This window comes from Vombatus ursinus, unplaced genomic scaffold (assembly GCF_900497805.2).
Source record: "Vombatus ursinus unplaced genomic scaffold, bare-nosed wombat genome assembly UNPS02008961.1, whole genome shotgun sequence".
Classification (NCBI taxonomy): domain Eukaryota; kingdom Metazoa; phylum Chordata; class Mammalia; order Diprotodontia; family Vombatidae; genus Vombatus; species Vombatus ursinus.
In genome coordinates, this window is record NW_020948739.1 from 10,198,076 (window position 1) to 10,221,543 (window position 23,468).

Consider the following 23,468-nt stretch of genomic DNA (forward strand, 5'->3'; position numbering starts at 1 on the left):
TGAGAATATATGCCCAGTAAAGTCCCTTCCAGCTCGAAATTTGTGATCTTCGGCTTCCCTCCCGGCTCTGTGTCTGACCCTCTCCATAAATTTCACCTACCCACAATTTTCTCTTGCCCTTCCCTCTTCCCTGGAGGTTCCGTCTACTTTCTGGCTGCAGGAAGGGGCTCCCCGGCGTGAGCCAAAGGGGCGGAGTCCCCAGCAGTCTCGGCCCGCCCCGAGGCCAGGCTCTAGGGGCTGGGAGGGGGCGGGGGAGGGGGGCGGCGGGCTCCCAGCCTCTCACAGGATGAAAATTCCTACTGTCCGCAGGGAGGGCGCGTGTGTGAAAGGCGCATTGATGCGACCGGAGGCAGCAGCGGCTACAGAGAGCGCCAGGGCCAGACACTGACCAATTCAGCCGTCTCCCACCCCCTCTTTCTAGCGGGCCAGAGCTTAGCCAAGCCTTTCAGCCGCTCACTCGGCCTGACCATGCGCTCCTCCGGCCCGGCTGCTGCCTCCGCTTCTGCCCGGCTGCACCTCTGCCTCCTGCAGCTCCTGCTGCTTCTGCTGTGGCCCGCGCCTTTGGGCGGCATGGAGAACCCCAAAGGAAAGCAGAAATCGCAGCTCCGTCCCAGGGAGGTTGTGGACCTGGTGAGCCCGTCTCATCCCGTCCCGTCCAATCTATCCCCATCTCGTCCCGTGGGAGGGCTGAGGGCCCAGGGAGTTGGGGAGTAGAGGGTAGTTGGAACCACAGGCTAAGGAGTAGATGGAGGCAAGAGACTGGCCCCAGCTGCGTGGGCAAACTGGGTGGTGCTGGCAAAGCTGGAGAGGGAGCTCGGGCTGCTGAGGCTGGAGAGATGATCAAAAGCTACAGATGGTACTGTTGGGTGTGGCTGTCTGCCCCGCTGCCTCATCTATATGTTTGTCAGTTTGCCTGCTTGGCCATCTCCGTGTGTGTGCGCCTGCCTACTGAACTTGGTGGGGGTGGGGGGCGGGAAAAGGTCGTCTAATGTCTGTCTACGTGGAAGGAAGGACGTGCTGTGGGGCTTGGGATTCTGGAGAGGGAAATTAACTTGAAGAAGGAGAAATCTTGGAGTGATGATGGCTTTGCCACAGTGAAGAGGGAGGCGCTCCCCATAAGAAACTTTCGCTAACCACGGGCAGGTTAGCACCTTTGCAATTTTTAGTCTTAGAGGATTCAAGAAACCAGGCTTAGCTCTATGCCTGGACGATGCGGTGGAACAGAACTTCACTGGCGCTCCCTATGGGTTACTACTGAAATATCTAGAAGCTGTTAGTTACTAGAAGAGATTCAAGAGGATTTGGAGTCCAAGGACTTGTGTTCAAATCCCAGCTCTACCCCTTTGTACCTATGCACCTCTGAACAAGTCTTTTAAAGCTGGGCCTCCGTTTACTCATTTGTAAAATGAAAGGGCTAGACTAGGTGTTCTCTAAGGCTATAAATCCTATGAGTTTATGAAATTATGTATCAAGTGATCCTTTGATCTTGGATATAACCTTCTTGTTTCTGATAGTTGTCAGGAAAAAGTTGTGTAGTAAGGTAGTTTTCCTCTCTCTGCTCCTGGTTTCCGTTAAGATCTTGTTTACTTTTAAAAGGAAAGTGGTGTAAGGAAGCAGTTTTTTTTTTCTCCCTACTCTCTTGAAGGCTTCTCCTTTCAATTTGGAGTTATTTCTTCTTGAAATTACTTTGTTTTGTACTTATCTGTGTATCCAGTCCTATTTTTTACCAAGGAGAATGTAAGCTCCTTGAAGGCAGAGATAGTGTCCTTTCTCATCTTTGTATCGCCAGTGACCAGCACAATGATCCCCCTTACTCCATTTCCCACTCCCCCCTCCCCAGTCTAGTAAATAAACAAACAAACAAACAAAAAAAGGTTAAGAACTTCAGGCAGTAGTACTGGAAAGGCTGGAAAGGCTGCATATTTAGCTAACTGTTGTTCAAATCTGAGAAAAGTTTGCCTGTTAATATTTAGAAACCTGATTTCTCCCTCCTCCCTTACACTGAACTCTTCTTGACCATTGCTGTGGTCACCAAAAAGAAGTAAACTGCAGTTCCTACTCCCCATGTAGACAGCCCATGGGGACTCTTTCTCTCCTAGTCTTCAAATTACAAAGGAAGTCAGACAACATGGGTTTTGTGGATTGTTATTCTTTTCTGCTGGCAGAGAGGTTCATTTCAACCAAGTAAGGACACATTGCATGGTCCTTTCCTTAAGTTAGGAGACTAAGGACAGATCAAGGATTTCAGTGCAAAAAAAGTCTCCCTGCCTTTCCCATTCTCCACTCCATTTTCTCTTTCCCTTAGACTTCTGAGCCTCTCTTCTCCCCATCTAAAGCCTGCTTCTTACATTGATGAATTAACAGGTCAGGGGGGAAAAAAAGTAAAGGTCAGGCCAAAAAAAAAAAACACAGGAAAAATCGAGCAGAGCCCATGCTCTGTAAATCCTACTAACCCACAAAGGCTTTGAGTACATGTACTAGCTAAGTGCAAAAATTTATCACCAGGTTGATCAATGGTAGGGGCGAGGTGAGAAAGGAAGGATGAATTTTTTGGAAGTAGCAACTCAACAAGACCACCTATCCCAGTGAATGGGGTTGTAGTCCTTGTGGGTGCAGGGAGGGCCCACACCATGGAAATTACAAAACCTTCACCTATTGAAAACATAATGAACATTTCCAATGATGAATGAGTTTGTTTATTTATTAGTAATCTTCCTGTGCTTACTCTATATCAAGGGATAGTGGAAGCAGTACTGGACTTGGAGTAAGGAAGACCTGAGTTCAAATCCTGCCCCAGACACTTACCTGTTTGACCCAAGGCATGTCACTTCACTTCTCTTGGCCTCAGTTTACCCATCTGTAAAGTGGGGATGATAATAATAGTACCTAGTTCACAGCTAGGTTGTATAGTGGATAGAGTACTGGGCCTGGAGTCAGGAAGACCTGAATTCAAAGACAGCCTCAGACACTTACTAGCTGTCTGACCCTGGGCAAGTCACTTAACGCTATTTGTTCATCTATATTGCTCATCACTTAACTCAGTTTCCTCATCTATAAAGTGAGCAGGAGGAGGAAATGGCAAACCACTGCAATATCTTTGTCAAGATAATCCAAGATGGGGTTACACAGGGTTGGAGACGGCTGAAACAACTGCACAACAACAACTTCACATAGTTTTTTTGAGAATCAAATCAGATAACATATATAAAGTACTTTGCAAGTCCTAAAGTGCTATATAAATGTCAACTGTTATTTTTCTACCTTAGGTACTTACAAACTGTGTGAGATTAGGCAAGTCACTTAAACTCTGTAAGCCTTTGTTTTCTCATCTGTAAGATGAGTGAGAATAATAATATTTATTTCACAAAGCTATTGAGAGGATCTAATAAGGTACTAAACATAAAAGCATTTTGCAAGTCTTTAAGCACTATATAAATAACATATATAAGTATATATGTTATATAATTATAATATTTAAATATATATATTATATATAGTGTGTGTGTGTGTGTGTATGCGTTATGCGCAGCATGCTATTATGGATTAAGAATTGGCTTTGAAGCCAGAAAGACCTCTGTTTCTGACTCGTACTGGCTGTGTGACCTTGAGAAAGTCACTTAAACTCTCAATTCTTTGGACTAAACTAGGTATCAAACTCAAATAGAAACAGGAGTCACTTAACCTTACACGAGGATTCCTGTAGCCACATATTGACTTAGAAAACCACAAAGTAACATTATCTATGTTGTATTGTATTTTTGTTTATTTTGTTAAATGTTTCTCGATGATAGTTTAATCTGGTTCAGGCTGCACTTGAGAATGTTGTAAGCTGCATGGGTATTTGACACCTCTAACTCTCTCAGATATAAATTTCAGAAAAGATGCCCTTTCATTAGTAGAGAGAGTCTCTTCACCCTAAACCAATGAACTCACAGGTCCACTCCCTATCTATAAATTTCAAGTATTCCAATTGTCAACTCTAGAGGTCTACTAGTTTGTGTGGTGTTTGCATGCCATTTACATGGTATGGACTTAAAATCTCTTTCCTTCTTTGTTGCTTTTCCTTTAAAGCAGATGTGATAGGCAGTGCAGAGTAGTGCAATGAATGTTTTGACTTTGAATTAAGAGAGGCCTAGGTTCAAGTCCTGCCTTTGATTATTAGCTGTGTGTGGTCATGGCATATCACTTAAAGTCCAGGAGCTTAGCTACTTTGCCTGTGATATCATAATACTTGTAATACTTCCCTCATAGGACTGTGATGAGGTTCAAGTGAGATGTATGATAGGTGGTACATTGTAAGATATTAAACTGTATATAAATGCCAGCTGTTATTATTGAAGCCTGTGGCATTCACCTCTTTCCCCAGCATGGATATGGGTTGGACTAGATAACCTCTGAGTTTGCTTTTAATTTTAACATTTGGTTATTCTTTAAACCCTCTCCTCTGCATATTCCTTTTGCTGTGGTCACCCAGATTTGATCCACCCAGCTTGGAAAAGCTATTCTAGACACTCCCAACATACATTCTCTTTAAGGAAAAACAAACAAACAAACAAAAAAACTAAATTAAATTGAATTCAGTTACAAACACTTTTTTCTTTCCTGCCCATATCCCCTGTCATTGAAGCAAAAAAGAAAAATTGAATCTTTGTAAGGAGTATTCACAGTCAAGCAAATCAAATTCCTGATTGTCTATGTCCAGTAATGTATGTCTCATTCTGGATCTTGAATCCATCACCTCTCTGTGAAGTGACAAATAAAATGCTTCAATCCTCTGGAATCATTGTTGGTCATTGTCTTGATGAGAGTTCTCAAGTCTTTCAAAGTTGTTTTTCTTTGCAATGTTGATTTCAAGATGGAAGAAAGCATGAAAAAAAACTAGTGAAGTTTTAACCAAGTAAGGTCTGAGTGAAGTGCCTCTGAAAGTCATAGAAAATCCCAATGATGAACAGGCCCAGAGAGCAAGACAAAAGTTGATGTCTACTATTGGTGGCATGGCTATGGGACCAGTTGACCTAGGAATAATTAATATCCCACACACTTCCCAAATTAGATTAAATACATGTTAAATATCTGGAAGCACAGTATATGTGGCAAATCTGAATTATAAAGTTGGTTGGGATAAATTGAAGGAAGTGTTCTGTATGGCTAATGTATTTAGAGTAGACATTCTTGAAGATGAAAATGGGAAAAGTCATGGAATCAACATTGTTACTTTTGAACAGCTAATTGAAATGTAATATTCAATGATCAACTTCTGTTTTACAGACCAACACATGTGAAATGATGAGAGAGCCTTGTTCTGAGATACCTCTAGTAACTCTTTCATAGACTTGGTAACATTGGTATGGGACTGGAATCAGATGAAATTCCCATTGATGCCAATCATCTAAAAAAAGACATAAGAGTATCTAAATATGACCTAAGAAATGGAAATGGAAGGCATAGAATTTGAATAGACACTTGGAAGGTCCCTTTAGCTGTAGTGACATGCAAAACATGGGTCAGTTTAGATCTGGCATGAACATGGGCCAAATGAGTAAGATGGATTGTGGAATGACTGGAAGATTTGAAAGAAACTTTGCTTGAAATGAGATAGGAATGGCTCACAATTTTTGAGAAACTCTTCTGATGGGAATGAGTGGTAGCAGTGGCAATGACCCTGGAATCAAATGGATAGGCCCACAAATTGATCACATAAATGGGTATGGGATGAAAGGAATGGATTCTGGTCTGGGTCATGGAATAGACAGAATAGGATCTAATATGAAGAGAATGGGCCTTGTCATAAATTGAATAGTTTCCACTCTAGAGGGAACAGGATCAGGAATAGAGCAAAAAGGTTCTCTTGAAATAGGCTACATAACCACAGGCATTGATAGAATGAGTAGGACAGGTATAAGGGAAAAGGAAATGGGTTTTGGTATTGAGGAAATTGCTACACCTGTAAGTTGGGTTTGTTCAACTATAGATTGAATGGGATCAAGTGTGGTAGATGTTGCTAGATGTTGAATAGGATAAAGATTAGAGGTGGAGAGATTGCTGAACAGATAGATGAATAGATAAAAATGCTTAAGGAGCTACCCTTTTTGGGGGGGGAGGCAATTGGGGTTAAATGACTTGTGTAGGGTCACACAGCTAGTGTGAAGTATTTGAGGTCAAATTTGAACTCAGGTCCTCCTGATTCTAGGGCCTGTGTTCTATCCACTGTGCCACCTAGCTGCCCCTAGGAGCTACCCTTTTTAAAATAATAATTTCAGACTTCCAAATTTGTATTTTTTCTTAGTTAGCCATATTAATTTGTTTTCTGGATATATAAAGATATTTCATTTGCTTTCTGAGGGAGGGTGATTTCAATTACTTTTTAAATGACTGGGACTCCATTTGATTGGGTTTTTTTTGTTTTTTGTTTTTTTGAGGATGTGATGTACACAATTGTTTTTGTAGTTGTGGTATCTTGTTGATATTACTACTTTGGTAATAATTAAATTCTAAAAGCCCCTTAAATGGAAAAAAATAAGAAAATCTCTTCTACATCTCAGATCAGTTACAGCCCAGGAAACAGGATTTGTTTAACTGAATCTATCCTTTAAAATTCTTTGTATATTAATTACCTTTCAAAATGTTCCTTTCACACTTTCAGCAAGGTCTGCCCCCTGGTGGTGTTTTTGTTTTGGAATCCTGGGAAAAGGACTAACCTTGCTCTATGTAGAAAATAGAGAAGACAGCCAGTGATAAGACTCAGAGGTGGGAATGGATAGCGTTGTCCTGGATGGAGCTGAAGTTAGATGACTAGCAGAGATTGAGGTGAATTAGGTCACTTCGGGACAGAAGTTTTTACTTGATTCCACAGAGACATTAAGAGACTAAGGGATGTGTTGTGGTCATGTGGCACTCCTGTTGGATTTTTTTTTTGGGGGGTCAGTGGTCAAGAGTGGATTTAGAGGAAGAGAGGCTGAGAAGCTTTGTAAGAGGAAATTATCCCTAATTCCTACAGGGAGAGTTCAGGTGGAAATAAAAAGAATATGATGGGGCTATAATGCAATGGCTGCTAGATGATGCAGTGGATAGAACACTGGGTCTGGAGTCAGGAAGGCCTTAGTTCAAGTCTGACATAAGACACTTACGAGCAGTGTGACCCTGGGCAAGTGACTTAACCCTATTTGCTTCAGTTTCCTTATCTGTAAAATGAGCTGAGAAGGAAATGGCAAACCACTCCAGTATCTTTGCCAAGAAAACCCCCAAAATGGGTCATGAAGAGTCAGACATGACTGAAATGACTAAACACACAATGTTTCAGAAATACTAATTTTAAAGGAATGATGGTTAGAGATAGAATGCTCAAGGAAGCGGATCACATGCAGAAAAAGCAAAGTCTGTCTGTTCAGAACTCTAATTGGAAAGCCTCACCATCAGTCAGTCAATAAAGATTTATTAAATATCTACAGTGTTCCAGGAACTGTGCTAAATATGAGGATACAAAACAAAACAAAACAAAATCAAAGGCAAGGAGCTCACAGTCCAATGGGGGAGAAAATAGCAAGCAACTATGTAAAAAAATTAGCTATAAAAAACAAATGGGATATAAAGGATGTGAAATCATATATCTATACATAAACACATATACACATATATAGCTATAAATGATAGCAAATAGAATGTAAAGAATATATAATTATGTTATGCATAACTATAAAGTTTAACAAAAAAAGGATGAATAGTAGATAATCAATAGAGAGAAGACGCTAGAATTAAGAGGGATTGGGAAAAGATTCCTGTAGAAGATGGGATTTTAGCTAACACTTGAAGGTGGCCAGGTAAGCCAGGGGACTGAGGTGAAGGAGAAGAGTATTCCATGCGTGAGGGACAGCCAGTGAAAATACCATAAGTTGGGAGATGAAGTATCTTGTGTAAAAAATAACAAGGAGGCTGGTGTCACTGGATTATATATTATGTGGGGGAAGAAGGGAATAAGGAAGGCATAAGAAGACTGGAAAAGTTAGGGAGAACATCGAGGCTTTTATATTTGATCCAAGAGGTGATAGAGAACCAGTGGGATTCATTGAATAGGAGCATGACATTGGCCAGACCTATGCTTTAGAAAGACCATTTTGACAGCCAAGTGGAGGGTGGACTGAAATAAGGAGAGACTTGTGGCAGGCAGACCAACCAGTAAGGTATTGCAATAGTTCAAGTAAGAACACCAGAGTGGTGGCAGTGTCAGAGGAGAGAAGGGAACACATACAAAGATGTTACAAAGGTAAAGTTGACAAGCTTTGGCAACAGATTGCATATAAGTCATGAGAAAAAGTGAAGACTTAAGGATTACATCTAAGTTGTAAGTCTGAATGACTGGAGAGATGGTAGTCCCATCATCAGTAATAGAGAAATTTGGAGGGGGGAAAAGTTTGGGGAAAAATATAAAGAGTTTAATTTTAGACATGGTGCATTTAAGATGTCTGTGAGTCATCCAGTTTGAGATGTCCAATAGAGAGTTGGAGATTTGAGATTGGAGGTCAGTAGAGAAGATAGGGCTGGATAAGTACATTTGAGAATCATCAGCATAGAGGAGATAGTTGAATCCAGGAGAGCTGGTGAGATCACCAATGGAGAGAGAAGAGAAGAAGGCCCAGGACAGAGGCCTGGAGGACATCCATGGTTAGAAGGCATGACCTGAATGAACCAGCAAAGTATATTAAGGAGTGAGCAGATAGATAGGAGAACCAGGAGAGAATGATGTCTCAGAAATCTAGAGAGAAGCGAATATCAAGGAGAAGAGGGTGAATGGCAATATCAAGGCTTGTCAAGAAGAGTGAGGGTTGAGAAAGGGCCATTAGATTAGACAATTAAGAGATGATTGGTAACTCTGGAGAGAGCAGTTTTGTTTGAATGATGAAGTCAGAAAACAGCCAAACTGTAGAGAGTTCAGAAAAGAGTGAGGAGAAAGGAAGTGATGGCATCATTATAGATATGGCCTTCTCAAGGACTTTAGCCATGAAAAGGAGGAAGGATATGGGATGATAGCTAGTGGGAATGGATGAATCAAAAAAGTTTTTTGGAGATGGCAGAGATATGGACATGTTTGTAGGCAACAGGGAAGTAGCTGGTAGATGGGGAGAGATTGAAGATAAGTGAAAAACTGATAGAAAGGACAGTCTACTGGAGAAGAAGGGATAGAATGGAATCATTTGTGCTTGTAGAGGAGTTTGCCTTGACAAAGAGAAGAGTTGCCTCTTCATGTGATACAGGGTAAGGGAGGAAAGAGTAGAAGGCAACTGCATGATATGAGATGGGAGGAGGAGAGAAGAGGAAACTCTTGTTGAATTACTTTCATTTTTCTGTAAAATATGAGACAAAGTTCTCATCTGTGAGAGGAGAAGCCTCTCTTGGTTTGAGGAGGGATAAAAAGGATTTGGAAGAACTGCTATGGTGAGTGGAATAATGAGTCAATTAGGGAGATTTAAAAGGAATTTTATCTTGATTCTTATGGAAGCCTAAGATTCAATGAAGTGGTGATGAGGAGGGATTGAATTCCTGGTCCTGGCAAAGGAAGGGGGTGAAAGATGAAATGCCTTTCATCAGTGAAAGCCCAATTGAGGTTCTGTAACATAAATTTTTAGTGGACTCAGTAAGCATGGTTTCATAATTTTCTCCAGCTTTATTTAGCAGTACATTTATGGAAGCAAAGGTAACTAACGGTAGGAGTGATCCTAGACTGAGACTTGGTAGGGCTGGATCAGTGAGAGAAAAGGACAGTGCAGAGGTGAACTGTTTCACCAAGGGGTGAGGGGGAAAGTATAAGTAGTGCTGGCATGATGGGCTGGGAAATAACTAAAGGGTTGAGCTATTGGAGGACATGGTGTGGATGAAGAATTAGGTTTGGTATTGCAAAGGAGAGGTAAGGTTTAGTGATGATAATACAAAAGATAATACCAGAATAGGCCAAAATGGTTTCTCTACCTCTGCCCCATTTGAAATGCAAATCTCAATAGTCTATATTTTTGCCAGTGAACATGAATAATATTTTTAGAATAAAAATTAAATCCAAATAGAACTCGGGCTTTTAAAATACTTTGCCAGTACCTAAATTTTTAGCCAAGACTTCAAAACACCTTTTCATATATTGGCTCACTTTCACACTTCTTGGACAACAAATAAGCATGCAGCTATCTGTCTGTCTGTCTGTCTATCTATCTATCTATCTATCTTTTTAGAGAAAATAGTGGTGTCCCAAATTATGAGGAAATTCAGTTGTAGAGGAAGAGGGTTTTTTCAATGTCAGTGAAGCACATTGGAAAGATAAGCATTAAGCTTACTGACAAACTCCAGATGCAAAATGATCCAACCTGAGCTACCATCATCTCTGGCCCCAGTGATCTGACTAAATCCTGTTCTTAAATAGTGAGAATTGAAGCATAGCCAATCTAATAAAAAATTATTAAGCAACTAGTTGAAAGGTTCATTGATAAATGCTTGGGGTACAGACAAAATAAAAAAAAACTGTTCCTACCTTCAACAGGCTTACATTCTACTGCCAGGGTATCAAACTATTTACATACATAAGCCTATCACAGGCTTATTTGAGAAAGCAGAGGGGGAGGAAGAAGATTCTGGTAGGGAGTAACACATAAGTTGATTCTTAGCGGAAGCCTAGGATTCTATTAAGAGGAGATGAGGAGGGAATGAATTTCTGGCCCAGGAGACATTCTGGCAAAGGCAAGGGGGTGAAAAGATGAGATTCCAAGTGCAGGGGATAACCGGTTAGACTGGAATATAAATTACACAAAAACTATTGTGAACAGATCTGAGAAGACATACAGCAGCAGCATTGTGAAAGACTTTAAATGCCAAGCTGAGGAGGTTGCATTTTATCTTAGAGCCAGTAGAGAGCCATTGAGGAGTGATATGACCGAACTTGTGCCTTAGGAAGCTTACTTTGGCAGCTATGTGGAGGATTGGAGACGGGAAAGATTGGAAGCTGGCAGTCTATTTAGGAGGTTGTCACACTACTCCAAGGAGGAGGAGGTGGTGGTGACAGCAGTGAGAATAGAGAGGAGTAGAATGTGGGTGATCTTTTGGAGGTAGAATTGGTAAGATTTGGTGTCCAATTGGATCGATGGGATGAGGGAGAGAAATCAAGGAATTTAGATGTTGCCAGCCTACTGAACTGAAAGGCGGCAGTAGTTATCAGGGTTCATCATAATATATAAGGAAACATGTATTTCCTCTTCGATCATAGGGGTATACAGTGTTATAAAATGGTAGCACCAAATTCTTCACTATAATATATAAAATTATATTTTTAAAGTGATAATCTGGATTATGGTTGGCCAACATTAAGTAAATATTACTTTTGTTAAAATCATGTATCATATTATTCCAAGAAAATTTTGTCAGTGTTTTCTTATGTAGAGTCACATGCACAAGTGTCATTTAAAAGATTCTCAAGTGCTGTTTTTTTTTTTAAGTGCTGTTTTCCTAATCAGGATATATCTTTGCATTATAATTAAACTATGTTGTGGTGGGTTTTCTTCCCCCCTTTCTCTTTCTTTCTCCTTAGTATAATGGAATGTGCATACAAGGACCTGCTGGGGTTCCTGGCAGAGATGGAAATCCTGGAGCCAATGGCATCCCTGGTACTCCTGGAATCCCAGGTCGGGATGGATTCAAAGGTGAAAAGGGTGAATGTCTGAGAGAAACCTTTGAAGAGAGCTGGTCACCCAACTATAAACAGTGTTCGTGGAGTGCACTTAACTATGGGATAGATCTTGGGAAAATCGCAGTAAGTAAATTTAGAATTTTTCCAAGCTGAGATATCCAGATTGCAAGGTTTGTGTGTTAAGTCTCTAGTTAAATTTCCTACATCTGGCCCAAAGTCATCTCAAGACTTCTAATTCAAGAGCAGACACCCTGACAACTTTAAGTTAAAACAAACTTAGCTTCAGTTTCCAAGTATAAAAAATAGATCATAATTCAGAGCCAATTTCATAAAAGAAGTCATCAGACCAACACATTACCCTGCTGTCTTACCTAGTGTCTAAAAATGACTCTAAAAATGTTTAGGTAAAAAATAATAAAAGTGAATGTGGAAGCTTCATTAAATGAGGAACTCTTAAGAATATGTCTAGGGGGTAATTCTTCAGTCATAGAAGTGCCCTTGATTTGAAATGGATTGTCGTAAAAGCTTGGCCAAATTTAAGGAAGGCAAGAGTAACAGTGTGAACTATTTCAGATTATGTTGCTTTATCATATTTGTATTTGAAATAACAGCCTATTAGACAATACATTTTGATCAAAGATCCAGTCAAATTAAATGGTTAAATCTGCTTCAGAAATAGGCTGTGTGAGTGTGAGGATAGAATAGTGTCAAAGCACTCTCTGGGATTTAACACTCTTGGGCCTACAATTCTGTAGTACAATTTTGATTGATCCTTCTCAGGAGGAAACTCTTAATTCCTCCCCCGCCCCCCCAAGTATTTGATTAAGAGTACATTTCTGATTAGGAATACATGGGAATCAGCCCTAATTGATATGAATTCAACCCCTGGCAGAATTCTGTTACCAGAGAACTAGGAAAAACTTTTGTACGAGTTCTGAATTTGTATCATTCAGCTCCATATCTTTGCACTGTAAGGAATGTGGGCCATTGCTTGATATATAAATATACAAAATTTTAGGGCAGTATCAATTAGGTGACCACCTTATATGAGTAAAATTTTAACATGACTGTTGTAGTTTTAGCAACTGAGGGATTTATGCTGGCATCTAATTTCCAGGAAAGTGTTCTCTTAAAATAAATGCCCAGATATTTAAATCCTCAACACTAATGAATAGGTTGATAATTTGCAGCCCATCCAAAGCTGCTAGGTTTCTTTCCATTTAATTTATATTTATTTATAGTATCTGTTATGTACAGTGATCTATGTTAAGCTCTAAGGATACAAAGATGCAGACCTTTTCCTCAAAAAGTTTAAAATCTAGTCAAAGAATGGAGTCAGGAAGGATTGAGACAGGTATACAAATACCTATGATTTAAGTTAGAATATGTTTTTGTGCACAGGAAAGCTCAGAGAAGCATGAGAGATTCAAGAAGGGAAGCATCCTTTCTAGCCAAAAAGATCAAGGAAGGCTTCATGGAAGAAGTGACACTTAAGTGGGACCTTGAAAGAGAAGGATTCAGTAGGTAGAGATGAAGGAGAGTCCTCATCACGCCTGGGGAATGTCATGTAGAAATGGGAGAGGGTAAGACAAGATGAGAGAAGAGTGGGGAGTACAGTTTGGCCAGAGTGAAATGAAAAGACATTCTGTAAAACAAGGTTAGAGACAGTGGGTTAGAGCCAGGTTGTTCAGGGCCTGAATGCCCTAAGGAATTTCCTTTTTCTTGGGTAGACAATAGGAAGTCACTGAAAGTTGTTGAGCTGGGAAGTGACCTGATCAAATATGGACATCAGGAAGATTTCTTTGGCAGCTCGGTCAAGGATGGATTAGGGAGGAGAGAGAGGCATGAGGCAGGGAGGTTAATTAGAAGGCTAATATAATAACCCAGGTGAGAGGCAGTCTGAGCTTAAACAAAGATGGTTTCAGTGGTAGTGGAAAGGAAAAGAGGGATATGATACATACTTTGAACAAAATACAGATCTTGGCAAGTGATTGGATATGAAGGATGAAGGGAAGGGAAGAGTGGAATATAACTCTTTAGTCAGGCAAAAGGGCAGGTCTGGAGGAGAGATGCTGATCTGTTCTGGATTTGTTAAATTTGAAATATCCGCAGAACATAGAGGGACCCAGCAGGCAGTTAGAAATGTGGGACTGCATTGCTAAGAGATGTGGAAGCTAGAGAATGGATATAGGAATATTAGATTGAGGTGATCATTTGAAGCTAATGTGGATGAGATTGTCAACGGGTAGACTAGGGAGTTGGAAGAGGACTTAGGACAGAGTCTTGGGGGATGTCCACTATTAGGGGTTGGGAACAGGAGGAAAAATTGAAGTATTACCAAGATGAGTGGTCAGAAAGGTTTGAAAGAGAACCAAGTAAACAGTGTCACAGAAATCAAGGGAGGACAGAGATTCAGGAAAGAGTGGGGGTGGTGAACAAGAGTATTAAATGCTGAATAGAGATCCAATGATGGGGACTGAGAAGAACCCTTTGGGCCATTTAATAATAGCTGTAGCACCAGGCATTGTGCTAAGCACTTTACAATTATTGCCTTTTTTGATCCTTACAACAGCCCTGGGAGGTAGGAATTATTATTATCCCCATTTTACAGATGAGGAAACTGTGGCAGACAGCAGTTAAGTGACTGGTTCAGGGTCACACAGCTAATAAGTATCTGAGGCTGGATTTGAACTCAGGTCTTCCTGACTCCAAATCCAACAATCTATCCACTATGCCACCTAAAAAACATTGCATTAGTTTTTTAATATTAATTATTTGGAGAATATTTTTCTTTGCAAGAGTTGCAGTGGTTAATATCTTTTTGAACCTATGTGACTACAAATTAATAGGATCATATTATTCTCATAAAGGACAGATTTTGGCAAAAAATTTAAATTTTAATTAACTAAATTAATTAAATAGCCCTTAATTTTAAAGGATGAAAAAAGAGGCCAAGGGAGAGAGCAAAATTAAAAAGACAACCTTTAAATGATGTCATTAAGGTGAAGACTGAATAGCAGTCAGTCTAATGTGTTGTTTTTTTTTTTCCAGCCAAAGACAAGGTTTATTAAAGATCCACCATGTTGACCAGACACTTAAGGAATCTAAGCATTTGTATCACTAATGCAAGTGGGCCAGATTTTAAGAATCTGAGCCCTTGGCTAGATTCTTAAGAATCTGAGCATTTGTGAGCCATTGCAAGTGGGCCAGATTTTGAGAATCTAAGCACCTTAATGGAAACAAGATGGACCTTATATACAGAAAGACTGTGGGAGGGATCTTGGAGTGGCCAAGCAGTTTGGGGTGACTGGAAGAGGGGTCTGGGAGAAGGGGTATCTTGATGAGTATGGCCAGTAGGCGGGTGGCTGGAGGAGGAGTCTAGGGAGGATCTTGATGGGAGTGACTGGGAGGTGGAGAATGGGGTCTAGATGGAATCAGGGGTGGGAAGTAGCTGAAGATAATAGACAATGGAGGGCCGGGCTAGGTTAAGGGTAACAGACAATTGGGAGATTGGGCGTGAGTGATAAGGAAAGGCCAGTTGATGGAATTACAGCCTCAGGGGAATGCTAGAGACTTCCTTGATTAAGTGGTAGAATCAAGGAGAGTTCAAAGAGGGCCTGTAGACAAAGGGGACCCAGATTTTTTTGGGGTGAGGGCAAAGGTATCAGGCAGTAGCCCATTATTCCCCATTATCTATGTCAATATCACAAATTCCATGAAGCCATTGTTGAATCAGGAAGAAGCTTTATTAACGACCTGGGAAGGCTAGGCGTCCTGCATGTGTGAGAGCACACATGTGAGAGCACGTGTATGGACAAATGCACACCTTTTTATTTCCTGTTCCCCATTCAAATTTCCTTCCCCTGTTTCCCCATTCATTGGGTACTATAGAGATTACAGCTTATTCGAAGCACATAATTTCCCCACGTGAGTCTCTGCCCCTAATTACATCTCCCCTCCCCACAATTTGGTGACCCTGGCCCTTGCTTGGGAACACCCTTTTTTTGTTATCCTCAGAACTGGTTTTCCTACCTGTTAGTTAATATAACTCCCTTTTGTTCAACTTCCACCTAGCCCCTACACTGCATTCCTTCAGGTTTCCACTTGGTTTTTTGTGGAAAAACTATTTCTCTGACTCCAAACTCTGATTGAGTGATATGCAGAAGCAATATCCATATATCCCACATTCCCCCCCTCAAACAAATGGGACCCAAATTCTTTTGGGGTGAGGGGTGAAGATCTCTGCTTCTGAAACTGCTTCTTGCTGGCAAGGGGTGTAGACCTGTCCTTGCCTCGCTGGGTCCTATTCAAGAGGTCAGAGTTCAGGTCTAGAGGGCTAGAGACCTTGAACTCGGTCAGTCCAGTGTTAAAAGAGATGCATGGACTATATAGTCTCTGATCACAGTCAGTGCGTGTGATTATTTTGTCACTTAATATAGGGAAGAGCTTTATAACCAGTCAACCAACTTTTCTAATAAAAATGTGTTTCCTCCCTAAGGGTTTCATTGTACTGTTAAAAAAATCTGAAACAAAAACCTAGTACGGTGAGTGAGTGAAGGAAGGCCTTTATTACTCTTCTTGAAAGAGAAGCAGGCACAATACACTTTAGTAGCACGTGAGCACTGGTTCAGTGGTAGAATCAACTTTTAAAACCTTAGTAAGATCCATACTCCACCCATCAGGGCTACAATTGGTCTGGTTCATCTGAGTTACACCTTTCCCGTACAGCGCATCGCATGTTCGTCCATGTTCTGTTAACTCTGCCCACTTCATGGGTCTCATGTTCAAAAATGGCGGCTATCTCCGCCCTTGGGATGTGTCAGTTAATATTCAATAAGCTTATTAAGCAAGCACCATGGAGAAAAGCCTTTGCCCTGTCAAAGCCCTGTCCTTGAACCCAATGGTTGCAACTGGTTTAGCCTCCTGGGCTCTTTCTTAAGGAACTAATTGTTTGCTATACTTTCTGATTGATTGAGGGATTATCCACAAGATCTTGGAATTTCTTACCCTGCTGTGGAAGCCTAACCCCCTAAAATCTTTCTTACAGTACTGTACATAATGTTTTGATGAACCTCTTTATTTTGCAGCTTTGTTACTACTTGGATGTTGAAAGTGTGCTTATATTTGTTTCCTGTTTGTGGAAATAGTATGAATAGAATTTAAAGATAATGTTTCTTCTGTTTGTATTAGCAGCAACAGCACTTGTTAGTATCTAAGTAGTTTCATGGAATGTTTCATGTGTTCTAGTGCTTTGACAGATTTTGAGAGGACATAAAAAAGTTGAGTCAATGTTCAGACTTGTAGACAATAAGCAACAGGATTGTTTTCTTTTTAAAAATGCAATAATCTTCCTTCCAATATTGTCACAGTAACTAAGACCAAAAATATGAATGGACTAAAAAAAATTCATCTTTTAATATGTCTAATTTTTTTTCCAGTTTGATGATGAGGTGAAAACTTCAATGGAATGATTTTAATAAAATACAGTATTTATTTTGTACACAGAGAGATGCACACACATCCACAAAGGTTGAATAGAGTAGAGCTAAGAGGACTACCCTTATTTTACCTTAAGAGGCAATATGATACAAAGGGAAAGGACATTGACATTGGAGTGAGAGGATCTGGGTTCAAAACTTGGCTTTGCTATATATCTATATAGATCTATCTATTGCTCTCTATGTTATAATTAATATAATAATATAGTATGATAGATCTATATATAGATAAAAACACATATACACACGTATATTATATAGATATACACATGTATGCATACACATATGTGCACATACACAGTGCAATATAATTATTGTGTGCAACCGCATGGGATGTGCATATGTGTGTATATCTATATCGATCTATATCTATACATGTATATGTGTGTATATACATATTATGTATATCTATATCCATCTATATATCTACACCTATATATGTGGCAAATTTTGGACTCATTTTCCTAATCTTTAAAATGCAGGTGTTAGGCTAAATAACCTCTAAAGTGTTTTCTAGTTCTAAATCTATGATCCTACAACTAAATTTAACCTTTTCTCTTATTCATAATCAAGTTAAGGTGACAGATATGTATTGGCTTAGCTCCATCCAAATGCTAATAGCTCAGTTGTTTTGTCCCATTGATGCCAAAGGCTTGAACAATTAGAGCATGACTGAGATTTACTTTCCCACCATACACTGTTCCTCTTAAAGGCATAAAAATATATAATTTAGCTAGTCACACTTTTAAAATGTGGGCTGGGGAATTGAAGACAATTCACATTTTGAAAGCACATTTATATTCTGAAGGAAACAGAATGGAAAATGTGGTCTCAAGTCCATATCTCTGTTTTCACATTAGGAATGCACATTCACAAAGATGCGCTCTAATAGTGCTCTCAGGGTGCTTTTTAGTGGATCCCTTCGACTGAAATGCAAAAGCGCCTGCTGTCAGCGGTGGTATTTTACGTTCAATGGGGCTGAATGTTCTGGACCACTTCCCATTGAGGCCATAATTTATTTGGATCAAGGAAGCCCAGAAATGAATTCAACTATTAACATTCATCGAACTTCTTCAGGTATGAGAATTATGACATAGGTGAGAGAATGTCCTGTGAGACCTTCCTTGGGTTGTTTTGTTCTATGCATAGGGATGATTAACAAACCACTTTTAAAGTTCTGTTCTCATGTTAGATGAACGGATTGCTATAATCTGTTATTGCAAAGGCCTCCAGACAATTTACAAACTCAATTCAAATTACTAAACATCTTTTTGTGCCTCCTATGTATAAGGCACTCTTCTAAGAGCTAGGGGCTATAAAGATAGAAAAACAATAGCCCCTGCCTTCAGGGGCTTACATTTGAGTTACATGTGCTTAGCATATAGTAAATGCTTAATAAATGGTTATGTGACTGTTGTTAACTGACACTTTAACCTGATTTAAATGATCGTTTTTAGCATTCTACAAGATATAATACAATTAGAGTTGGTCAGTGGAGTACCAAGGCCACCACTATTGTACAGTAATAACAGCCTGATTGTCAGTTCAGCTCTTGGGAGAAGCAGTCTATCCAGCAGGAAGGGAAAACCCTCACAATCCATCCTATCCCTGGATTCTCCTCTTGAATCAAGGGTTACACCCAGTTTGAAGGGAGTGATCATGTACTTAGGGCAAAGGCTTTTTATCATCTTTTTAGGTTTTCTGTGCATAAAAGCAATATGATTGCAATATAGGGTTGCTAGATATTGTGGCATGTTTATGCCCGAAAGATTCACAAGTTGGAGATTCACTGCCTTCCTTGCTTTCTAAGATCTTTTCTAACTTGAAACCTATGCTCCTATGTTCTTTTGATCGAACTAGATAGTTCACAGAAAACTCTTGTAAACCTGAAAGCTGAGGTTAGATGTTATCACTGGTGTTTACAAATGTAGTGTATGTTTATTAGATGACCTGACTTTTCCACTATGTTTTTATATACAAATTCTTTGGGTAAATAGTCAGAAAGGTGCAGTTTAAAGTTTTACATCTGACTTCTGCTTTGGACCTTAGATCGAAAAGAGACACATTCTAAAAGCATTAAGAAAAAGCTAAATAATAAATGTAACAAAGCAACTTTTTTTAAAATGGTGTTTTCTTATTTAGTATGTGAATTTTGAAATATATGGTGAATGCTGTGCCTCCTTAAAGTGAAAGGGGCTGGTGTAGTATATTTATATTAATATGTCCCTAGAGAGAGCCCCCTCTTGTGGGTGCTCAAAAGCACTAATCAGTAGCAGCAGTGGCAGCACTACAGAGCAGGTAGAGAGTTATGAGGAGCACTTCAAAAGGACCAGGTTTTTTTTTTTTTATTTTTATTTATTTATTTTTTTAGGACCAGGTTTTCATCACTATGAGTACTTTCTCCTGTAATTCAGATTGCACCCCTTCCCTATAACAGGAGAGAGATTGTGCCCCTTCCCCATATCAGGAGAGGGTTCTCTATGAGATTCTATGACCAACCCTTTGTCATGAGCTACCCTGCATGTAACTAGACTGGTCCTTCACTGCAGACATATAGGCCATATTGGGGCTGATTTTCGAGGCACTTCCAGTGTGCTGGCCCTCCCAGAGCTTGTGCTCTGTTAGCTTGCCTTCCAGAATCCAAGGTTACCTTCATGTCAATGAGGCATTGCAGTAGGACTTTAGTGGAAGTATAAGTGCTATGTAGGATACAATCCTCTGCCAGCTAGTTGGGTCACCTTATACAAATTGTTTAACTGCTCAAGACCTCTTTCTTTATCTGGAAAACAAAGAGATAGACTATATTATGTCTATTGTCTCTTCTAGCCTTAACATTCTATTATCCTATGACAGAGAATCACAATGAGGCAGCAAGGTGCCATGGTGGAAAGAGTGCAGACTTAAAAGTTTAAATTCTGCTTTAGACACTTACTAGCTGTGTGATGCTGGAGCAGTCACTCAACTTCTCAGTCTGAGTTTCCATATCTGTTAAATGGGAATAATAGCTCCTACTTCACAGGGTTGTTGTAAGGATCAAATGAGAAAATATATGGGAAGAGCTTTACAAATCTTATATAAATGTTAGCTATTATTAGTACATAGTGAGGCAAATGACATTTCAAGTTCACGTGTCTGAAATTTAGGCCTGGAAAGCTTGATGTTGAAGTTTCTGGACTAATTTCCAGGTGATTTAAAGACAGCAGAGAAATTGGAATATTCTTGGGTACTCTCATTAGGAATCTAGGTCATTTCACAGTAGCCCTAGTATCATATTGAGAATCTTGAACTGGACCTGATTGGATGAGTAATCCCCATTGATCTAGTTCATTAGTATATATATATCTGGGACTGATGCCACAGATGGTCAGTGAGCTTCATCCAGAATCAAATAGGAGGAGAGGATCAGACTGAAAAACATTTGGGAAATTGTGTTATGTTTTCACTTGTCACAAACTCCTCACTGTTGTAAAAGTCCATCCTTTTAACAGCAATATTCTCAGAGAACCATAGAGTTAGAACTGATCTTAGAAATTAGAGTTAGTTAGAAATGATCTTAGAAGCCATCTTGAGAGATTAAGTGTGCCCAAAGTCACACAGGTAGTAAGTGCTAGAGCTGGGATTCAAACCCAGGCACTCTGATTCCAAACCAAGAATCCTTTCTGTTGCACCATACCATGGAATGCCATGCTATCTAGAAAATTACAAGTGAAGGTCATCCAAAGATATATGGTGGATATAACATTTTTGGGTTGCCAACAATGACCAGTACCCAAGAAGTAGCATTAAAATGCACTTTCACCTTAAGGGTGGTATACCATCATCAGAAAGGGTGGTGGGTCATGGCCTGAGAAAAAGAAGATAACAGATGGACAGCCTGAGTGCTAAATTGGTATCCATGGAAAGTTAAAATTAGAAAATCAAAAAAGAACCTTCAGCATCCTGGTTGACTTTTCTATGGAAGAGTTATGGAAATTCAGTAGGATGAAAAGTCATAGATACTAATTGCTGATGGAGGGAGTAGCTGCATTGATGATTTCAAATATGCATTAAAGCATTGCTTAAGGGGCAGCTAGGTGTAGCAGTTGTTAGAACTCTGGCCTTGGAGTCAGGAGAACCTGAGTTCAAATCCAGACACTTGACACTTACTAGCTGTGTGACCCTGGGCAAGTCACTTAACCTCGATAGCCTCACCAAAAAAAGAAAAAAAAAGTGTTGCTTTAAAAGGAGGTGGGGGCTAGAAATGATGTTGCGAATCTATAGTCCTTGCCGCCAGGGAGGCTGGGACTGGTGGATTGCTTGAGTTAAGGAGTTCTGAACTGCAGTAAGACAAAGTTGACTGAGTGTCTGAACTAGGTCTGGTGCCAATATGGTGAACCTCTGGAACCAGGAGCTACCAAACTGCCTAAGGAAAGGTGAACCAGCCCAGGTCAGAAATGGAACAGGTCAAAATTTCCAGGCTGATCAGCAGTGAAATCAGGCCCATTGGCTGCTGCACTTCCAGCCTGTTTAAGATGGAGGGTGGGGCAGGAAAAGTCTTTTTTAAAAAGTAGGAACTGAGCTAAGGTGAGTCAGAATGTCAATTTTACCATGATTCTTTTGTATTTTAAAATTATGTGACTGCCTCAGATGCTCTGCAAGTAGCAGTTTTTGTAAACTACAAACAGAAAAGGAAAGTATCATAAAATTTGCATTAGTGAGAAAATGATGAGTTAAGTGGAGCACTAATAAAAACCATTTTACTCTAGCCTAGCCCCACCCCTGACACATGAAAGCCGGCTTCTGTTTTTGCTGTGTCAGTTGTCAGAAAGTGTTCTAACAAAATAAGAGGCACATCTTAAATCAAATTCTTCCACTTTGAAAAATAGAATAGATTTCTGTTGGTTGTGGTATTGATTTTTTGTGTGTGTGCTTTTCTATTTCTTTGGGAGCTTAAAAATTCTACTATATAGGTGTTTTGTTTTTTTTTTAAATGACAGGCTACTTGCATAACAGTGATAAGTTCAACATTTTTCAAAAATAATTTATAAAATTTAAACTAAGAGATGAATCAATATTTGTGGTAACCCATATTGATACTGACTGTAGGAATTTATAATCAATCAGTTATGCTAATTCCTATGTTAAGCAGCCTTGGGTTTGGTATCAGACTTGTAATTAGCTAAAATAACAACAACAAAAAGCTGATTGACTGTTGTGAAATCTCAGGGAGGTTCTAACTGTGGTCCTTGTTTCCCAGTGGAAGGTCTATGTGAAGGAATCAGTGCCGGGTTAGTGGACATTGCTATCTGGGTTGGCACCTGTGCAGATTACCCCAAAGGAGATGCCTCGACTGGATGGAATTCAGTGTCCCGAATCATCATTGAAGAACTCCCAAAATGAATTCTGCAAGTCCTCATTCCCTACCTCCTTTTGTATACATTTTAAACAGTTTATTTTAAGAAATATTTTGTACTTTGAAAAAATAAGTTGAACTTTTTTTTTAACAGATGTAATCTAGTAGTGTGTATTCAGACTTTTTTTTTTTAATGTCATGTTATAAATGTTTAAGACAGGTTGAGGAATATGCTGTTGGTACAAACACTTCCCCCAAACTCTCATCCCTGGGTCCCAATACTAACAGCCTCATTTTTGTCAAACAGGATTTCTCCTCTCTTCTCCTGCCTTACCTTTGCTCTGTCAATGTAGCAGCTAAACAAATTCTAATGAGAGTCCTTACTAAAGTTAGAGTTGTTTAAAATTGTTTTATGTGTGTTAAATAAAGCCAAATAAATAAACAAAACAAATTTAAAGCCTCAAGTCTCTAAACGAGCAGCTATTGAGTAGAGATCTGACATAATCAGAGCTGTCTAAATTGGTGCTTTTTTCCTTTCTTTCTTCCTTTCTTTCTTTTTTTATTCTTTCTTTTCTCTATTAGATTGTTCTTAAAATGAAAAGAGAAGTGATCAGTCCCTCTTGTTCAGATTATTTTCCTCATTTAATAGCAAATGCCTTCATAAATCAAAGATTTTGTGGTATGTCTATGTTTACAATGGGAACAGGAAAAAAAAAAGACTACACATAAAACTTGTATCCAAATGAGATAGTTTTCTTTTTTTAATTTAATATTTCATTTTCCCCAACCACATGCAAAAATAATTTTCGACATTCATTTTCTATAATTTTTAAGTTCTAAATTCTCTCCCTTCCTCATTCCCCACCCCCTCACCAAGAAGACAAGCAACCTGATATAGGCCACACAGGTGCAGTCATGTGAAACACATCTCTATATCAGCAAATGAGATATTTTTGGGGAAGCACTTTTTTTTTTAGAG

General features: G+C 39.5%; 1 protein-coding gene across 1 annotated transcript; it reads left to right on the top strand.

Annotated features, from left to right (window-relative positions):
• Positions 1-321: 321 nt before the first annotated feature.
• CTHRC1 (collagen triple helix repeat containing 1) lies at positions 322-22,926 on the top strand. The gene is made up of 4 exons (XM_027850016.1): positions 322-630; positions 11,561-11,782; positions 18,018-18,234; positions 22,394-22,926. The coding sequence occupies exons 1-4, from the start codon at positions 469-471 to the stop codon at positions 22,534-22,536; spliced, it is 744 nt and encodes a 247-aa protein (XP_027705817.1). The 5' UTR covers positions 322-468; the 3' UTR covers positions 22,537-22,926.
• Positions 22,927-23,468: the final 542 nt, after the last annotated feature.